General features: G+C 37.7%; 3 protein-coding genes across 5 annotated transcripts; 1 reads left to right on the forward strand and 2 right to left on the reverse strand.

Annotated features, from left to right (window-relative positions):
• Window positions 1-15: 15 nt before the first annotated feature.
• On the reverse strand, window positions 16-5,190 carry acad8 (acyl-CoA dehydrogenase family, member 8). The gene is made up of 11 exons (XM_042414936.1): window positions 4,980-5,190; window positions 4,249-4,349; window positions 3,323-3,492; window positions 2,881-2,990; window positions 2,653-2,729; window positions 2,422-2,559; window positions 2,162-2,297; window positions 1,848-1,945; window positions 1,590-1,742; window positions 1,340-1,442; window positions 16-1,203 (listed from the first exon to the last, which is right to left on the reverse strand). The coding sequence occupies exons 1-11, from the start codon at window positions 5,095-5,097 to the stop codon at window positions 1,148-1,150; spliced, it is 1,260 nt and encodes a 419-aa protein (XP_042270870.1). The 5' UTR covers window positions 5,098-5,190; the 3' UTR covers window positions 16-1,147.
• Window positions 4,703-9,354, forward strand: thyn1 (thymocyte nuclear protein 1). Of its 3 annotated transcripts, none has more exons than XM_042414945.1 (8): window positions 4,703-4,733; window positions 6,847-6,905; window positions 6,991-7,175; window positions 7,265-7,333; window positions 7,517-7,609; window positions 7,689-7,784; window positions 7,896-8,046; window positions 8,132-9,354. In XM_042414945.1, the coding sequence occupies exons 2-8, from the start codon at window positions 6,857-6,859 to the stop codon at window positions 8,176-8,178; spliced, it is 690 nt and encodes a 229-aa protein (XP_042270879.1). In that variant the 5' UTR covers window positions 4,703-4,733; window positions 6,847-6,856; the 3' UTR covers window positions 8,179-9,354. The 3 variants fall into 3 exon arrangements, with proteins under 3 accessions (XP_042270879.1, XP_042270878.1, XP_042270880.1); XM_042414944.1 differs by lacking the exon at window positions 4,703-4,733 and adding an exon at window positions 5,366-5,453; XM_042414946.1 differs by lacking the exon at window positions 4,703-4,733 and adding an exon at window positions 5,531-5,555.
• A 330-nt stretch (window positions 9,355-9,684) lies between these two features.
• On the reverse strand, window positions 9,685-16,232 carry vps26b (VPS26, retromer complex component B). The gene is made up of 6 exons (XM_042414942.1): window positions 15,572-16,232; window positions 13,849-14,005; window positions 13,495-13,659; window positions 12,413-12,588; window positions 12,160-12,302; window positions 9,685-10,834 (listed from the first exon to the last, which is right to left on the reverse strand). Exons 1-6 carry the CDS (start codon window positions 15,792-15,794, stop codon window positions 10,697-10,699), a joined length of 1,002 nt encoding a protein of 333 aa, XP_042270876.1. The 5' UTR covers window positions 15,795-16,232; the 3' UTR covers window positions 9,685-10,696.
• Window positions 16,233-16,704: the final 472 nt, after the last annotated feature.

Here is a 16,704-nt window from a genome sequence, read left to right on the forward strand (position 1 = left end):
GTTTTTCAGACAATCCTTTCATAAAAGCTGAGATCATTTTATTTGGAGTGTGAACAGCAAGTACAGTTGGCAAAGTGACACATAATCCACAGTACACATCCCATATAGCTGTTTTTTTACATACTACACAACACACAATGGGGTAAAATACAGTAACCATGAACATACAGTGAATGAGATCTGGAAGGCCACTTGAGGATAGAGATGTTTTAACTGCCTGTGTTATAGATGTGTAACATACACATTACCACAACAGAATAACCACAGCGTTTAATACTAAAGTTAGTGTCTATGTTTTCTTTTTTAAATAAAAGAGGAAACAGTTAGAATCTCAAATTAAGTGAAAAAGTTCTAATGAGCAGCCTTTATAGAAAAACAAGAGTAAGTCCAGTCATGCTGGCGGCCCCACAAGAAACAAAATGGTTGGATAAAAAAAAAAAAGTGAGAGAAAACCTAAATGTTTTTTTACGCCATGTAGTTACCTAAATCAAAACAGGTTCACCCTCTGTGCGGTGGCCATTATACTGTATAACAGCTCAGACTAAGCTGCTCAGGCTCAGCCTTCAGTTGCATTCTGTACTTTCATACGTAAGTAAGTTGTCAACTGAAGTTGTGCTTTCAGCTGTGCTTTGGGCCAAATGCTAATGTTGACATGCCTGTAGCTAGAATATTAGCATGCTATATTAGCATTATTCTCAAAGTATAGCTGGAAATTGGGTCATTACTATAAGTGGTATGCTATCATGAACTCAAGTGTTATATGAATGAACCTGCAGGTGGCTCTACATAAAAAGTCAGGGGATGGCCGTGTCTTTAGGACTCATCCTCAATGAACCATGAAAGTGCAAAATGTTCTTGGAAATCCATCCGATAGTTACTGAGATATTTCACTCTGAACCAATGATCAACCGCAAACTGACACATTGATATTGCCATATTTAGAGCATTATTATAGTTAAATATCTAAGTTTTGTTGACTGACTCATCCCAAATCCTCTTATGACCTTTGCCACCTTTGGAACAGCTATGATGCAGAGGGCAACAGAGGAAACCAGTCACACTGTAACAAACCAGAAGTTCAGACCATCACAATATGGTCATCACTGAAGTCACTTAAAGTCACTTAAAGGTCCAGGAAAGAGATTTATCATGACTCTGTCAGCAGATTTCGGGAGATGATCATCCTCATCACCTCATTTGTTCCTTTAAGGGAAACAAAAAAGCAAAACAGAGAGTCAACCAAACTGTAATTGTTACAAAACTAAACACAGTTCTCTTAAATGTAAGGAAATGAATTATAATGAAATGATGACTGATGCCCTGTTAAAAAAAAACTCACCTTCCAGGATCTGATGTACTCGGATGTCACGGACAAACTGCTGCACTGCGTAGTCTTTGAGGTAACCGTACCCGCCATGCATCTGAAGAGCCTGGTTGCATATCTGTTGGGGTAGAACAGTTAATAATAATATTATTAATAGTATGGAAAAAAAAAACCTGAGACACAAGTGAAACAAATACAAACATCTGACAGTTTTCTTTTCAGTGAAAATATCATTACTCTCATGTTAACACTCGGTATTACTCACATTAAAGCACTCATCTGTGGCAAAGAGCTTGGCCATGGAGCAGAGGGAAACGGCATCAGACCGGTTCTCCTGAAGCGCCGTCGCAGCTTCACGCACCAGAAGGCGAGACGCAACCAACTTGGTGGCCATTTCTGCCAGTTTGAACTGAAGAAACTACACACATAACAGACAGGGAGAGAGAGGTAAAGACAACTTTAAGATAACTTTTTGTCACTGGAAGAGTGTGTTAATATACTTTTAAAAAACTGAGTTACTTACCTGGTTGTTGGAGAGCGTCTCTCCAAACTGTTTGCGTACCAACAGGTGATCCCTTGCCAGCTGTACGCAGGCATGTGCCGCCCCAAGAGAACAGGATGCTGTCAGCAAAGTGTTTATATGAAAACAAATTAATATATAAAAAAAGAATTGAATTCAATTCTTTACATGTCCAGGAAATCTGTATTTGGATTTCATAATTTTCCATCAGAGTAATTCCAATCATTTTCTCTAGCTAAGGGTATAATAAACATATTTGGCTATCAAAGAGCTGTGAAATAGACGGGTGACTAATCGGATAGTGTTTTCCTCCTCACCAATATTAATCCTGCCTCCATTCAGGCCTTTCATGGCGATGGTGAAGCCTTGTCCTTCCTCACCAAGCCGGTTGGTCACTGGCACGGCACAATCCTCAAATATCACTGCCCTGGTTGGCTGAGAGTTCCAACCCACCTGGAGAGCAGATTGAGGAAGAGCTGTGTGACTTAATTGTGCCATCTAGTGGTAACCTGAAAACATTAGCTACAGGGCAACATAATTAGATCAAAAAATGTTTTCAAACACCAACAAACCCTACCTTCTTTTCTTTTTTGCCAAAACTGAGGCCTGGAGTTCCCTTCTCTACCACCAAACATGAGATACCTTTGGCTCCTTTGCCTCCAGTTCGGCACATCACAACATATACGTCTGTGTCTCCTCCTCCACTGATGAAGGCCTGAAAGTCATAGAGAGATGAGAAATGTTTCTGGCTCACTGTATATATGGTAAGCTTCAAACCATATGTGAGCAATGACAGTTTTGAAATTACCTTAGAACCATTTAAGATGTAATGGTCACCTTTCCTCTGTGCAGTTGTAAGAAGGGAAGCAGCATCACTGCCGCTGCCTAAAATCAAAGATTACACTTTCGGGTTAGTGTGTTATTGATCTTTACCTATAGGCAGCCACCTTTGAGCACTATTATGACAGTGATATAATATCATTACTAGTGGGACATTTTGGAGTGTATGTTTCCTTTAAGTTTATAAATGACTCGCCTGGTTCAGTGAGACAGTAAGAAGCAAACTTTTCCATTGCACAGAGGTCAGGGCAGAACTTCTCCCTCTGCTCAGCATTGCCAAAGGTGTCTATCATCCAGGCACACATGCTGCAAAGTAAAGAACACAGAAAATATAACTGAAAACAACCATCATACTACACTATATGGTCATAATACAATTTATTTACGTTTCACCTTTTTTTGTTTTTGTTTACGCAATGCTTGTACCTATAGTTTCAGATGTAACTATATGTGTTCTGGCACATGTTCTGTCCTTCACAAAACTGACAATTGGTCTGAAAAATTTGAACCATCCTGTGAAATATAATTTTCAACAACAACCAGCCTGAAGTCAACTTTTACCGATAAATTCTCTCACTTAAAAAAAACAACCTTAATCTGCAGACAAATGTCATTATAGTGACATAAGGGGCTCGTACTTGTGGATACTGATGTAAGCTGTGGTGCTGACGCATCCTGTGGACAAGGCCTCAAAGATGACTGACGTGTCCAGTCGAGAAAGACCTGATCCTCCAACATCCGGCTGAACGTAAATCCCACCAAACCCCAACTGGGCTGCCTTCCGCATCGTCTCAACAGGAAACATTTCCTGAAAAAACAAACATACATACAATATATACACCAATAAATGATGATGATGATGATGAAACACTATAACTTAAATACACTAGGGATTATCTCTTGTAGAGTCTGACAAATTCTAATATCAGCATGATTCAACAGTATTTATGACATATAACACAGTAAAGGATGAGATTGGTGCACCAGTCATTTCAGAATGATCCTAACAATGGTTCAGTTTTAGGATGTGTGTTTCCATTTATCTCCTTTGGGAAACTGGATCTTCTGGAGATGCTCCTATGCAAACTGCATTTACAGTGGTTCCCTCTGGCCAAAGATTATGAAGCCTGAGTCTGCTGCACTGACATTTTCACACCAATAATTAAAAGGACAGGTTCACAATTTTTAAAGTCTGTCTTTAATCAATAGTAAGGTGCCCAAATGAACAGTAAAATAGGCTTTTCTTGCAATAATCATTCCTCCTGTTCATACTGGCCATTAGAAGATGCCTTCATAACGCATTTACAATGTACGTGATGGGGGGCAAATCCACAGTCCTTCTGTTTTGCACAAAATGACTGTGTGGACACACTCTGGATTTCGGCCCCCATCACCTACAGTGAAAGTGCATTCGAAGGAGATCTTTGACAGCCAGTATGAATAGGAGGGGTGATTACGGTGAGGAAAACAACTTCTTTCTGTGTTCATAGGGGCACCTGACTGTTGTTTTAAGGCAGATTTGAACAATTGTGAACCTATCCTTTAATGCCTGGCTCCAACATACCTTCTGGTCCCACTCTGCCATGTGTGGAGCCATTTCATTGGCTGCAAAGTCAAAGGCCACTTTCTGAAACTCCCTCTGTTCATCTGAGAGTCCATGACCAGCTGTCAACAAAGAGTAGTGTTAGAGAACATACAGTAAAATACAGGCAAAATGAAATGCAATCATGCTGGTGCTCTGACACTTCATTTCCAGAATGTAGAGATAAAGGTGTAACAAATGCAACTGTCACATTGCTTCTGAATATCTTTGGATGACAATAGCCTTAATGTTACAGATGCAGGTGCTTGCTTAAGATAAACAAGACACTCTTCTTCTTCTTCAACAGACACAGTGTGTAAATAAATTATCCATCTCAGGTTTAGATAAATGTCCTTCATACATCTTATCAGGACCTGCCTGAGGCGAGAGAGGGGCGGTGTTAAGAAGGGGTGTGTAGCCCTCTCTGCTTCATGACTGGACGACCAAAACTAACCAATGACAGTCAGGTAAAACTAATATTAAAGCACTAAATTAACCGCTAACTGTTTAAGTTTACTCTTCTTATTTTATAAACGGCCAAAAGATGCACGTTTGGGTGCTTGAGAGCTGTAAAAGTTAATGCTAAAACTGGTCCGTTAGCTTACTATAAAGTTACAGTCAGTTATGGACGCCGGTGCGGGGCCATTCAAGGGTTTCTTTCATAAAACACAACTGTCGTATGAAGCTGATGTTGCTCTTTTTTCGGGACTTACGGTCGATACATGAAGCTATTCCTCGTCTCTGAGAGCTCCTGTTAAATATTAAACGGTGGCTCCTGCAGATGCTGTGGCCGAGTCTGGAGATTCTTGATAGAGGTCCGACCGCCGCCATGTTTAACTGTTACGACAGAATGGTTGAGTTATGTCAGACGGGGCGGCGCTGCTGCTGCTGGGAAATGTAGTTTTAACAACAGGGAAGCGGGAGGCGGGGTACTGTAAAGATACATCCATGGTAGAGATGAGTTTGTATGTACAGTCGACTGACCCCACACTTAAAGTGCATGTTGACGTCCGCCCATGTACGATTATTATCGTTATATTTGTTTTAGAAATAGCCGTTAAAGCCGTTACAAAACAAACGGAAGCAGCTAACCCTAACCCTAAATAAATTTGTTTACGTCACGTGATGTGGATTTTTCCGCGGATTTTGGTGGCTGCACGCTTACCTGACACACCACTGACCCAAAGGTACGATTATCAGTGTTTATAGGGGTTATCTACGGACTAAAGCTGCATTATAATCTGTGTAACTGCCAAACTCTATGAAGTTTGCTTGCATATGCTGCTCAGGTTTGTGTGGAGCTGTTAAAGTCCTTTTTAATCTCTGTCATGCCCCACTAATGTTGCAGATGAAGAATTAGCATGTTACCTTCATGGGCTCATTTTAAGTTGTAAATGGATGGTTACAAATGTTTAAACCTATGAAAGTAAATTTTAGAGCATGCATTTCTATTTCTAACGCATTCACGTAGAAAACCACTGCAGTGAGCATAAGTTCATTTCAGTTATATTACCCACAATGCATTAAGCTGCCAGTTTATTAGAAGAGCACCTATAGCAATCATTTTAGAGGCCGTAGTTTGTTGTGCTGTTGAAATGTATCCAAATATGGACATAACATCAGACACATAGGCATTGAAATCTACAGCCTCCATGACAACTATACAGTTGAATCAACACCTCATTACAACAGTTTCAGTAAAAACTGAAAATGATATTTGATGTAGGAAGGATTTCTTGCAGGGCTGTAGTGTTTTAGGTGTAACTAATAAACCAGCAACTGAATGTACACAATCTCATATTACTTTTACTGCAAAACCTACCATACTGATAATTTGTGTTGTGTGTAAAGTGTTGAATTTGTTTTCATCATCTATGGATTAGCTGTGGGTGATATTGATAAAATAATTACATTTTGTAATGTAACAGTAAAAAGTATAGATGTAAATGTACTGTGCAAAAGTGTTAGGCACTTTAGATGTTTTGATGCTTATGCAATACCATCAGGGAGGCGTCTGATTGGTCCCAAATGTATTCTGCAGCATGACAATAACCCCAAACATACAGCCAGACTCATTAAGAAGTATTTTCAGCAACAAGAAGAACAAGGAGTCCTGCAACAGATGGTACGGCCCCCACAGAGCCCTGATCTCTACATCATCGAGTCAGTCTGGGATTACATGAAGAGACAGCCTAAAATTTATTAATCTCTAAATAAGATCTCCAAGATTCTTGGAACGACCTCCCTGCCAAGTACCTTGAAAAACTTTGCAAGTGTACGAGGGAGAACTGATGCTGTTTTAAAGGCAAAGTGTGCTCACAGCAACTACTGATTTCATTTAGGTTTCTTCTGTTAAACGAACTTTGTTTGAAGTTAATTGATAAGTAAAAACTATTCATGGCAATATATTTGAAAGCATCCTCACTTTACTTTTAGTGCCTAAAACTTTTGCACATTACTGTATATCATGATATATTAAGACATGCCTTTAAGACATACAAAAGTCTACTGTTTCTCCCTCATTGAAAAGTTGTTTCAATTATGGATGATGCATCATGTTTGAAACGTGTCTCTTTACAGACAGTGAGAGATGCCTCCAAAGAAAAACGCCAGAGGGAGTAAAAGCACAGTAAATTCAGGTAAGTAAATTAAATCACAGTAAAACTTCTTTTAGTTGTTTTTTTTTTTTTTTTTTAATGATGAGCATTGCTTCAACACACACAGCCAAAGATGACCACGGTGAAACAGTCTCTGCTGCTAAGGAAACAGTCAGCAGGAAGAGGAAAGCTGCAGCTTCTGTTGAGGCTGGAAATAAGAAAAGCAAAGAATCATCTAGTCCCCCACAGTACTGTCACTGGCTGATGAAGTCTGAGCCTGAGAGCCGCTTTGAGAATGGGATCGATATGAAGGTACAGAGTCCCATCAGTACAGTCTGTTGTTGTTAGAAAAAAAAGGGAGGGGGGCTGCACATGTCTGATGCATTTGGTTCATTCTGCAGTTTGGGATCGAGGATCTGAAGGCTTTGCCTAATCAGACCAGCTGCTGGGACGGCGTCCGCAATTATCAGGTAGAGCCACAGAGCTGACTGCTATAATCACAATACTCTGAAAATGCTTTTTGTCAAATTATTCTCAACAGCCTTGTCCAAACTGTCTATCAGCGAGCAAAAGAAAAGCTTGAATACAAGTGTTTATTTTCTTTCTTCTTCCCCTCTGTGGGATAGTTCTTCTAAACTGTCTATCATCTCCAGGCACGAAACTTCATGAGGCAGATGAAAGAAGGGCAGTTGGCTTTCTTTTATCACAGCAACTGCAAGGAACCAGGGGTAGCAGGAATCATGAAAGTGAGTCACTTTCTTTCCCTGCAGAGAATATTCTAGTGATTTTAAAAAATGTTATTCAGCTTTATATCCTTTTTTTTAGATTGTGAAGGAAGCATATGTGGACCACACCCAGTTTGACAAGAAAGACGCCCATTTTGATGCAACCAGCAAACCAGACAACCCCAAGTGGAGCATGGTGAAATAATTCATAAATAACCGCTAATGCAAACACATGAATATACTTATTGATTACAATTACTGATAATAATTAAGGATGAAGGTTGATCTTGTTTTTTTTCTCTCTCAGGTTGATGTCCATTATCAAAGAATGATGAATCGTTATATTCCTCTGTCTGAGCTGAAAAAGTACCACCTGCAGCATCGTGCTAAAGGAGGGCCTTTAAAGGACATGGCGCTCTTTACAAGGGCCCGACTGTCTGTGCAGCCACTCACCAGTGGTAAGTAATAACTACACTGTGCAATCCTATTTTGTTAACTATATTATGTTATTTAACACTCATTCTGTATTTTTTTTCTTTGCAGAGGAGTTTGACTTTGTCATGAGTTTGGAGGACAAAAAGCCACTGTGAGGATTTGGACCACATGATGCTTCATGATGGGGTGAAATTATGAAGCAACAATTTAGTGCACTGTCATACCATCACCCAATGATTATAGAAAATGTATTTAGTCCACATTACTGTATTTCTTTATACTTTTCTTGTTCATAAATACTATTGAATGTGTTTGTCAAATCATGGCTCAGATCCACTTTTTACCCACAGCATACCTCTGAAAGATAGTCAGCTTGCTTTTGTAGGACGTCAGCCACTGTTGATCAAATATTGACTGGAAATATTCTTTGGCCACAAGGAATAACAATCATGATGAGAATTAATGGCCGTCAAAAGATAACTATGCTAGAGGTTTCCCATTCTTTTTTGCACTGTGGACCATTTTTCTACTGACAATCTTGTTACAATCAGCTATATATACTCTGTATATCATTGTGGTCACACACTTAAAAAAACTAACCTCTCAGTAACGCATGTAGTGTCCTCACACAAGCATTTATATGCGGTATATAAACATTTTAATAAATGGTTTTTAACACACTACAATATGGTTAAAGCAGATTTAAGAACATTTTAAGTGTTTAGAATTTGTCAACAATTGTTACTTTTCCTATGAAGACATTTTATATTATTACAACTGAGTTTTACAATGTTGTCATTCATTATCTGTTTAGATATCGCCACTTATGGGTACCCACAGGAGGAGTTACAGTTGTTGACAAGGACATTAATAAACACTTATATTGGCTTACAACTACACTAGTGTTTTTTAAACCATTTATTAACGGTTTATATCCTGCTTATAAATGCTAAATAGGACTTAAAATGAAGTGTTACCCTTTAGTTAAATCAGAATATTGTTGGTGTGGTGACAGGAAGTGATGATGATTACAGCACAGAATGTGTAAAGTAAGTTCAAGGTAATTACTGCAAAAAACACCCTGTAGAATCTTATAAAGTTATGTAATAATTATTCCAATTTTTTGACAAATCCTATAATTTCCTTGCTACCAAATGTTCTGAGGCACAGTACCAGCCCACTGGTTGGGAACCTCTGGTCTGTACTATTAAAGATGTTATCCATTAGATCCTAATTATTTTTAAATGACCTGACATACATTCCAGATTTGTGATGTTTATAATGTAATTGTTCAAAGTGTCATTAAAGTTTTGATAGAGTCAGTTTTCAAAGCTGTAATGTAGTGATTTTACTCAGTCTTGTTGCTTTTTATAAGTGCAGTTTGACTCGACCGGCTGCATGCTGTAACATTACTTACATTACGAGCTCATGTGCTTGATTCAGGATTAAGCAAATTCAAAAACCAACTCTTCGGCCTCTCCAGATACTGTACACATAGCATAATAAAAATGGTGATAATAGCACCTTTTCAAAGCTGTTACACAGTTCTGTATGTAGCAGTTTTGAACATGTCCTTTTTCATGTGGTGTCTTCATCATTTTATCCACTCAGTCAATTTTAGGTTCATCATGTCAACACATTCACTCAAGTCTGAGTTTTTTCCATTTGGCATCAATTTATTTGACTTTCAGGGACAAGGAATACTTGATAAGCATTTTGCAAAAGATAGATAGTTCTACTGCAACTTTTCTCTGGTTAAAAGACTAAAATCATGTTAGAGGCAGGAGGATTTCATTTGCATGATACACTTAGGCACAACTTTCAAGTCTCTAATAGAGAAGATACAGAGGACTTCATACTATCAGACCTTATTAATACAAACACTTTGACATCCTTTCCTAACACCACTGGAATGCTGAGGTAAAGCGTACGATCACGAAAGGTCATTTTGTGGCACCGTGTACTGTATAATCGATGTACACAAACTGGAACAGGATAACTGGTTTTAGCTGGTCTTATTTACAGATCTAAGGAAAATGTGTGGGATAATACTTGAGCCCTCTCGCTAAAAAAAAGAAAAAAAAAGATTTAATTCCAGTTCCCATGTCCACTATTATTTGTGCAAACACACACAAACACAAAGAGAAAACTGTTGAACAAGATATAGCAGTGCAAAGTTATTTCAGATTTCTTGACCTTACAACAATGTTAGGAATGCGTTCATTAAACATGGAATGTTGGAGATACATTTAGTTGAAAATTCATGACAGTTTAGTTGCATTAATTAAGAGATTAGAAATCAATTTATCCCAAAAGCGTTAGAATGTAACAAACAGAAGGGTGATAGCTTAAAAATTTAATGCAAAAGATTTTACACAGCGGATACCGTGACAGGTGATTAGTTTGATTCCCAAGAAGAAAAAAAAAAAATGCATTAATGAGGAAGGACAAGACCAGCAGGCTGAAGCCACTTTTAATGCCTCATGCAAACTGTTCTTTTTCATTGTTCACATACTGTTTACTGTAAATCGGTTTCCCTTCTTCCTCCCTTTACCAGCAGCGGCTACAAAGAAAACAGCTGCACCACCAGATGTTGTACAGTAGACAGGTACCTCCGCCACTCCAACGCAGACGCTGATGAGTCTTGTGAGAGGAGACAGGAGGGCAGCGGCTCTACCCGCTTTCCTCCTTTGCAATCTTTTCCAGTGCGCTCTCCGAAGCGGCCGAGCCCTCGTACCTCTGAGAGGCGATGGCGGCCTGGTGAGACATGCTCTTCCTCACCACGTCCCCTTTCCTCCACAGTGTGATTTCCTGGAAAGAGGAAGTGTTTGAAGGTTTTCAGACATTATGAAGTACAAGGATGATGATTAAAAGCTTTAATCACCTGCGAAACATCTCCGAGTGGAACATACTGCACGGAAGAAATGAAAAAAAAACTGTTTTCTTCTTACAAGTGATGTTTCTTTTTTGAATCACAACCATGGCAACCTGTTGTGGTACTACAGCTGATAACTGATAACAATAAAACTCTTTCACAGCAGGTATTTTTGTAGAACAACACAGCTGTAACTAACAACATTAATGGTGGCTCAGTTCCATCAAGTGTCCCAGTAAACCATGACAGCGAACCAGTATGCACAGTACCAGCACGTTGAAACTGACTCACTTAGATGGAATACAGCCGTTATTAATTACACCTGTACTTTTCCTGATATGACTTTTACTGCGTACCATTTTCATCTACATAGTAATTGCCATAGTATACTGTATAGGGAAGCAACTAACAGCTATTTACATTTTTGATTAATCTGTTAATTTTTCTTATTCATTTACTGTTTAATCTGTAGAATGTCAGACTACAGGGAAAAAGACCATCACTTGTTCCTAAAGCCCCAAAAGACTTATTCAAACAAACCAAAATATGCTCAGTTAACAAAAGCAGCACATTTGAGAAGCAGGAAGCAGCAAATGTTTGGCATTTTTGCTTGACAAATGACTTCAACAATTAATGGATTCTCAAAATTGTTGTAGATTATATTTCTGCAGATCACTGAATTGACTTGTTTCAGAACTAATACTGTTTTTGCAAAAAGTATACCAAAACAAAACTAACCAACTAACAGGAATGATACAGGATTTGAGCTGACAAACGTCAATTAAAATCTGACTTAACTCAAAATGCCACTGCCAGTTTAAGTTCACAAAGAGGAAACTAAAAGTGTTTTCAAAAAGTATGAAAGCTTTTTTTGTCTTCCAAGATCTTTCTATGGCTGTCTCAGCCCACCCTCAATTTATTTCAATCTTTGCAGCTCATATTTCATACTCAAAGCTACTGAAACACAGCTTGTATTTATCAAACAATGTTACAATTATTTTTCACGTTTCTCTTTCTATCTTTTGTCAATTCAACATTTAGGAAACCTTGAAGAAACCCAGTCAGAGGTGTTAAACATGGCCAAGTAATCAAGCTTCTGCTGCAAAATGTTACAGTGTTAACAGTGACAGTAAAAAAAGGTATTTACATGAATCATTCTTAACTCAGATTACTACCAGATGTAGGAGAATAAATGACTGAGCTCCAAGAGTGACCAATTTGACTTTTTTGCTTTGAGTACTGTCTTTTATCTGTAGCTTACCTGCTGTTTGAAGTAGCGTCTCTCCTCCTCATCAATCAGCACCAGGTTCAGGTAGTAGCGCACAGAGAACTTCTTGTTGATGTCTCGCATGGTGGGAGTCAGATCATAGCCAGCCAGGAATAACCGGATGGGAATGGACTCTCCTAAAATATAAAATACGTTGTAACAGGTTGGATGATATCTATATTGACACTGGTGTGGTTAAATTAACTGTCTGAAATTATAAATAAATAAAAAGTGGGGTTTTTTTTACCCCTGACTGGTGCTCCGTCCATGATCTCGTACTTGGCAATAGTGTCATTTTCATGGTATACGCTGGGGCCGGTGCCTGTTGTCTCACGTTTGATTATGTCAATCTCCATGTGTTTTATCTTAATCCTCACCAGCAGAAAATAGATTTTTCCAACAATAACATCTTTCAGATGGTACCTGTCAGAAGACAAATTAACATAGTTTAGGTATGTGCATATGGGTAGGTATACTTATTTATTTTTTCTTTGTTTTTTTCCCCCATGTCTGTACTTTCTACAGTTATTTTGTTCATCTCAATATAGAGATTTATTTCATTGTGTTTGTTTATACAGCAAAAATTAATAAATCAGAAGACAAATGACGACACAAGTATGAACAGATGAAAATAAGGGCTGTAAATAACAAGAAGTTGAGAACCTGAGTATTCATTTTTTCACTCAGAATCGCATTTTTCCAGTGTGTCGATGCTTTAGACAGTATGACACAACTCCATGAATGATATTGTCTCTCTGCATTTGTGCAGCTAGTAGATCTACTGCTGTCAGACTCAAACTAGAACTACTATACTAGACTAGTATACTAACAGTAATATCTTCAAAGGGTGTTGTATTTATTTTAATTATTTTCTTTGCTGGATATGGTACTTTATTCCTGTACCTGTATGTTTTGTTTTTTTTAATCCTACTTTTTTTTTTCTTTCTTCAAAGGCAACTTGCAAGTTAATCCCTGAAAACTGCTGTATAAATATTTATTACCTGTGAGTTAACAAATGGAGAAAATAAAAATAATGTTTTCTTACTTAAATTTGTTTTACACAAACTCAAAATTCAAAATAAGTCTTCCTCTAAGGGACTATATGAAAATTATTAGGTGGAAACGGTGGTTCAGAAAAGGGTTAGTGTTAGCAGGGTTATGTATTTTTATTTTTACTGAAGGGAGGGTAGTCTAAGGTTTTGGGAGAGTCTGGGAGGGTTTTGGAGATTGAACATTCTTTCTACAGAGATAGGGTCTGTTAAAGTATTTATTACTTGTGAGTTCACTTTAAAAATGGGGTAAAAAAAAAAAAAAAAAAGGTTTTCTTACTTGGATTTGTTATACTCAAACTCAATGTGGAGACAATCCTCAATTCCAACTTCCATTTTAATGGAGGAGTTGAGTTCAGGGTAAGTGCTCAACGTGTGGACGACGATGTCCATCTCTTTACTGATGTCATTTAGTCTTCTGATCACCGTAGCGCGAAGAAAGTATCTGCAATTGTAACAAACAGTGACTGAAACAGCATTTCATAACAATATTGTTCCCACATTTCCACATCTAGCTGGTATAATATTTACAACACAAAGCATTGAATGTAACCACATGTCAGGCAGGTTAAAGAGTGACACTTATAGTCACTCATTTCACCACCTGTAAAGTAGAGTGAATGTTCAAGCTTACCTTAGCTTAACATTCTGGCCTGTGTAGGACTCGTAAGGTTTTTCAACATGAGTGAACTCGAAGTCAAAGGTCTGAGACTGAGTTATTTCACCAGGTCTGGCGAGGTCTTTCACCAGGGAAACAAACTCATGATGGTTTCCTCTGTCATAATACAGCTCTAGAAAGGAAAGATATTATTAACAGAAGCAAAATAAGAGAGACTCATTTTTAGATTTTGCACAGTAATTACTCAGTTCATGTAAATAAATATACATTTTGAAATATGGAGCCTGAATCAGCTATGCATTTATTTAATGATTGTCCCTCATCAAACTTTGGACAGATATACAGAAATTTATTTTCAATAAAACTGTGTTCTTTGTTTTTTATTGTGAGTCTCTTCATGGGTATATTCACAAACACTGTGCATGATTTCCTGAGTCTTTCCCAAAGGGACTTTGTGAAAATTGTTAGGGCGAAGAGGGGGGTTTAGAAAAATGGAAGACTTATGTATTTTTTCTTTTTGCTGAAGGGAGGGTAGTCTTTTTTGAGAGAACGGGGGAGAGCTTTTAGAGATTGAACACTCTTTCTCCAGAGAGCACATTTTTTGTCACTATCTTCCTTCTTCACTTGACTCTGCATCTTAACAGGAAGCAGAACTAAAGTAAAACGTGCCAAAAAACACATGCCATGTAAAGTGACAGTGACAGCTCTTGGTTCAAAACTAAAGAATGGCTGGAATATTTTATAAACAGGAGACATTATTTTATGTTTGCCATAATTTTAGCGATTGCTAATTCCACTTCTTGTGTGCAGTTTGGAGCTATTTGAAAGTTTTTATTCCATTAACATATAAAAGTTGAAACTGGAGTACATCAGCTTATCTTTGTGCACCTGTAGTTATCAAAACCATTTCAACAGTGTTATATTACTTTGAGATATTGTTGGAGAGAGAGTTGCAATTTTTCTCTTAGTCAAGTGGAGGGTCCAAAGAAAACATTGATAACACTGGAGAAGGCCTTGTGTGCATTACAATTACAAGCATCCAATATTCCCAAAAATAAATACCCAACAATATTTGAAAAACACAGAAGGTTTAACAACACTTACTGCTGTCTGAAGGTTTATCCAGAATACTTAAAGACTCTTCTAACCATATGGATTAAAAAAATACAGTTTTTCCTAATCCAAACATAGGTGTTGCTTGCTCAACTCATACAATGTGAACCAAAAATGTTATATTATCAGTTGTATTGTGATTTTTATGTAATATTTACATACAGACTAACACAGTGATATTTTGCTTGTGTTTCACAAAATGAGCATGGCATATTTCATTGTGCAACAGATTGAATATCTTTTCATCCAGACAGTTGGAAGAGTCTTAAGGTACGCTGGAAAGAACACCTGTAAATGTTGTTAAACAACCCTCTGAGCTTTTCAAAGATTGTTAGATACATACTTTTCAGGAAATCTGATGCTTAGCCTTGTGACATGATTGTAATGGTACATGAGAGGCACATACTGGGATTAAAGAGGGCCTTGCTTTTTTAAAAAGTGAATCATCATGTTCAGCCCCCCCTCCCTATCCCAATAACTTTCTAATAGTCCCTAATTATCCCCTTATCCCAAATATTATTCAATTAAAAAGGGTTATCAACACAGACTGCACTGCATACTGTATGAGGTCATGTTGCATTGGTGAACATCTGTGTCTGATTTTTTTTTTTTTTCTTTCACCTACCTATTTGTCCAACAAATTCAATTTTGATCCCTTGGTGCTCTAGCCTCTTCCCGGGGTTCTTCAGTGTGACATTCACCTTTCCACTGACAGTTTCGCCATCATAGAAAAGAAAGTATTTGTCTTTCTTTCCATCTTCAGTCTTGTGTTCAGCCTTCTTCCTCGTCTCAGCGTCATTCAGGACTACATCAATTTCTGCAGTTTGTCCAAAACTAAAGAAGCTCATTGTAACGTCACGCCTGTGCTAACTCTTATAGTAACGTTACTTCTTAGCAAACTAATAAAAAAAAAACCCTGCTGATGTTTCAAAGTAGAAAACACACAATAAGGCCTGAAGGGTGTGCGACCTCTCTCTGAGTTAACAACACACTATTACATAAGAGAAGTCAGAGATATTTTACAGACATTAGCTACATGTCCACACTCATTTCCACTGATGAAGCAAAACAGCACTACGGTTGCACAACAAAACGCGCAATAATACGTCCATCGGCAAATCAGCCGTTTCCTTTTTTTCTTCTGTTCACCTCAATGTTTCCAATAAATAGTCTGCTTCACAACGGACACGATCCTCGCTGTGTCAATGTAGATATTACATGTTTGTTTTCGACAAGAGAATACCGTGAATGTTGTCAAATGATCAGGAAGTACGTCACCTGCGCTGCCTCAACTACTTCCGGGTTGATTTTTTTTTTTTTTAATAAAATAGCATGGATGTTAGTTTTTTTCTTTTCAAAACATAAATATTGTGTAATACTTACTGTACTCTGACATCATTTGTAAGCTCAGAAAGTTACTGCATTTACTCAACTTCTGCACTTAAGTACCATTTTTACTTTCCTTTTTCCTTCTGCTCTAAATCTCAGTGGGAATCATTGTACTTTTTACTACATTTAACTGACAGCTGTAGTTACTAGTTTTTTGTTTTGCAGATTTTTATACAAAAAACATCAACCTACTGTATAACATGATACATTGTGAACACTATCCCACAACAAACAAATGCAGTTAAAATTAGTTACACCTCTACCACTTACAAATTACAATGCTGCTTAGATGTATTAGATTAATCCAATATGTATATATAGTTTATATATAGTATGTATATATAATGCATAATGCTCTGAGTACTTTTA

The sequence above is a fragment of the Thunnus maccoyii genome, chromosome 6, assembly GCF_910596095.1.
Source record: "Thunnus maccoyii chromosome 6, fThuMac1.1, whole genome shotgun sequence".
NCBI classification, from domain to species: Eukaryota; Metazoa; Chordata; class Actinopteri; order Scombriformes; family Scombridae; genus Thunnus; species Thunnus maccoyii.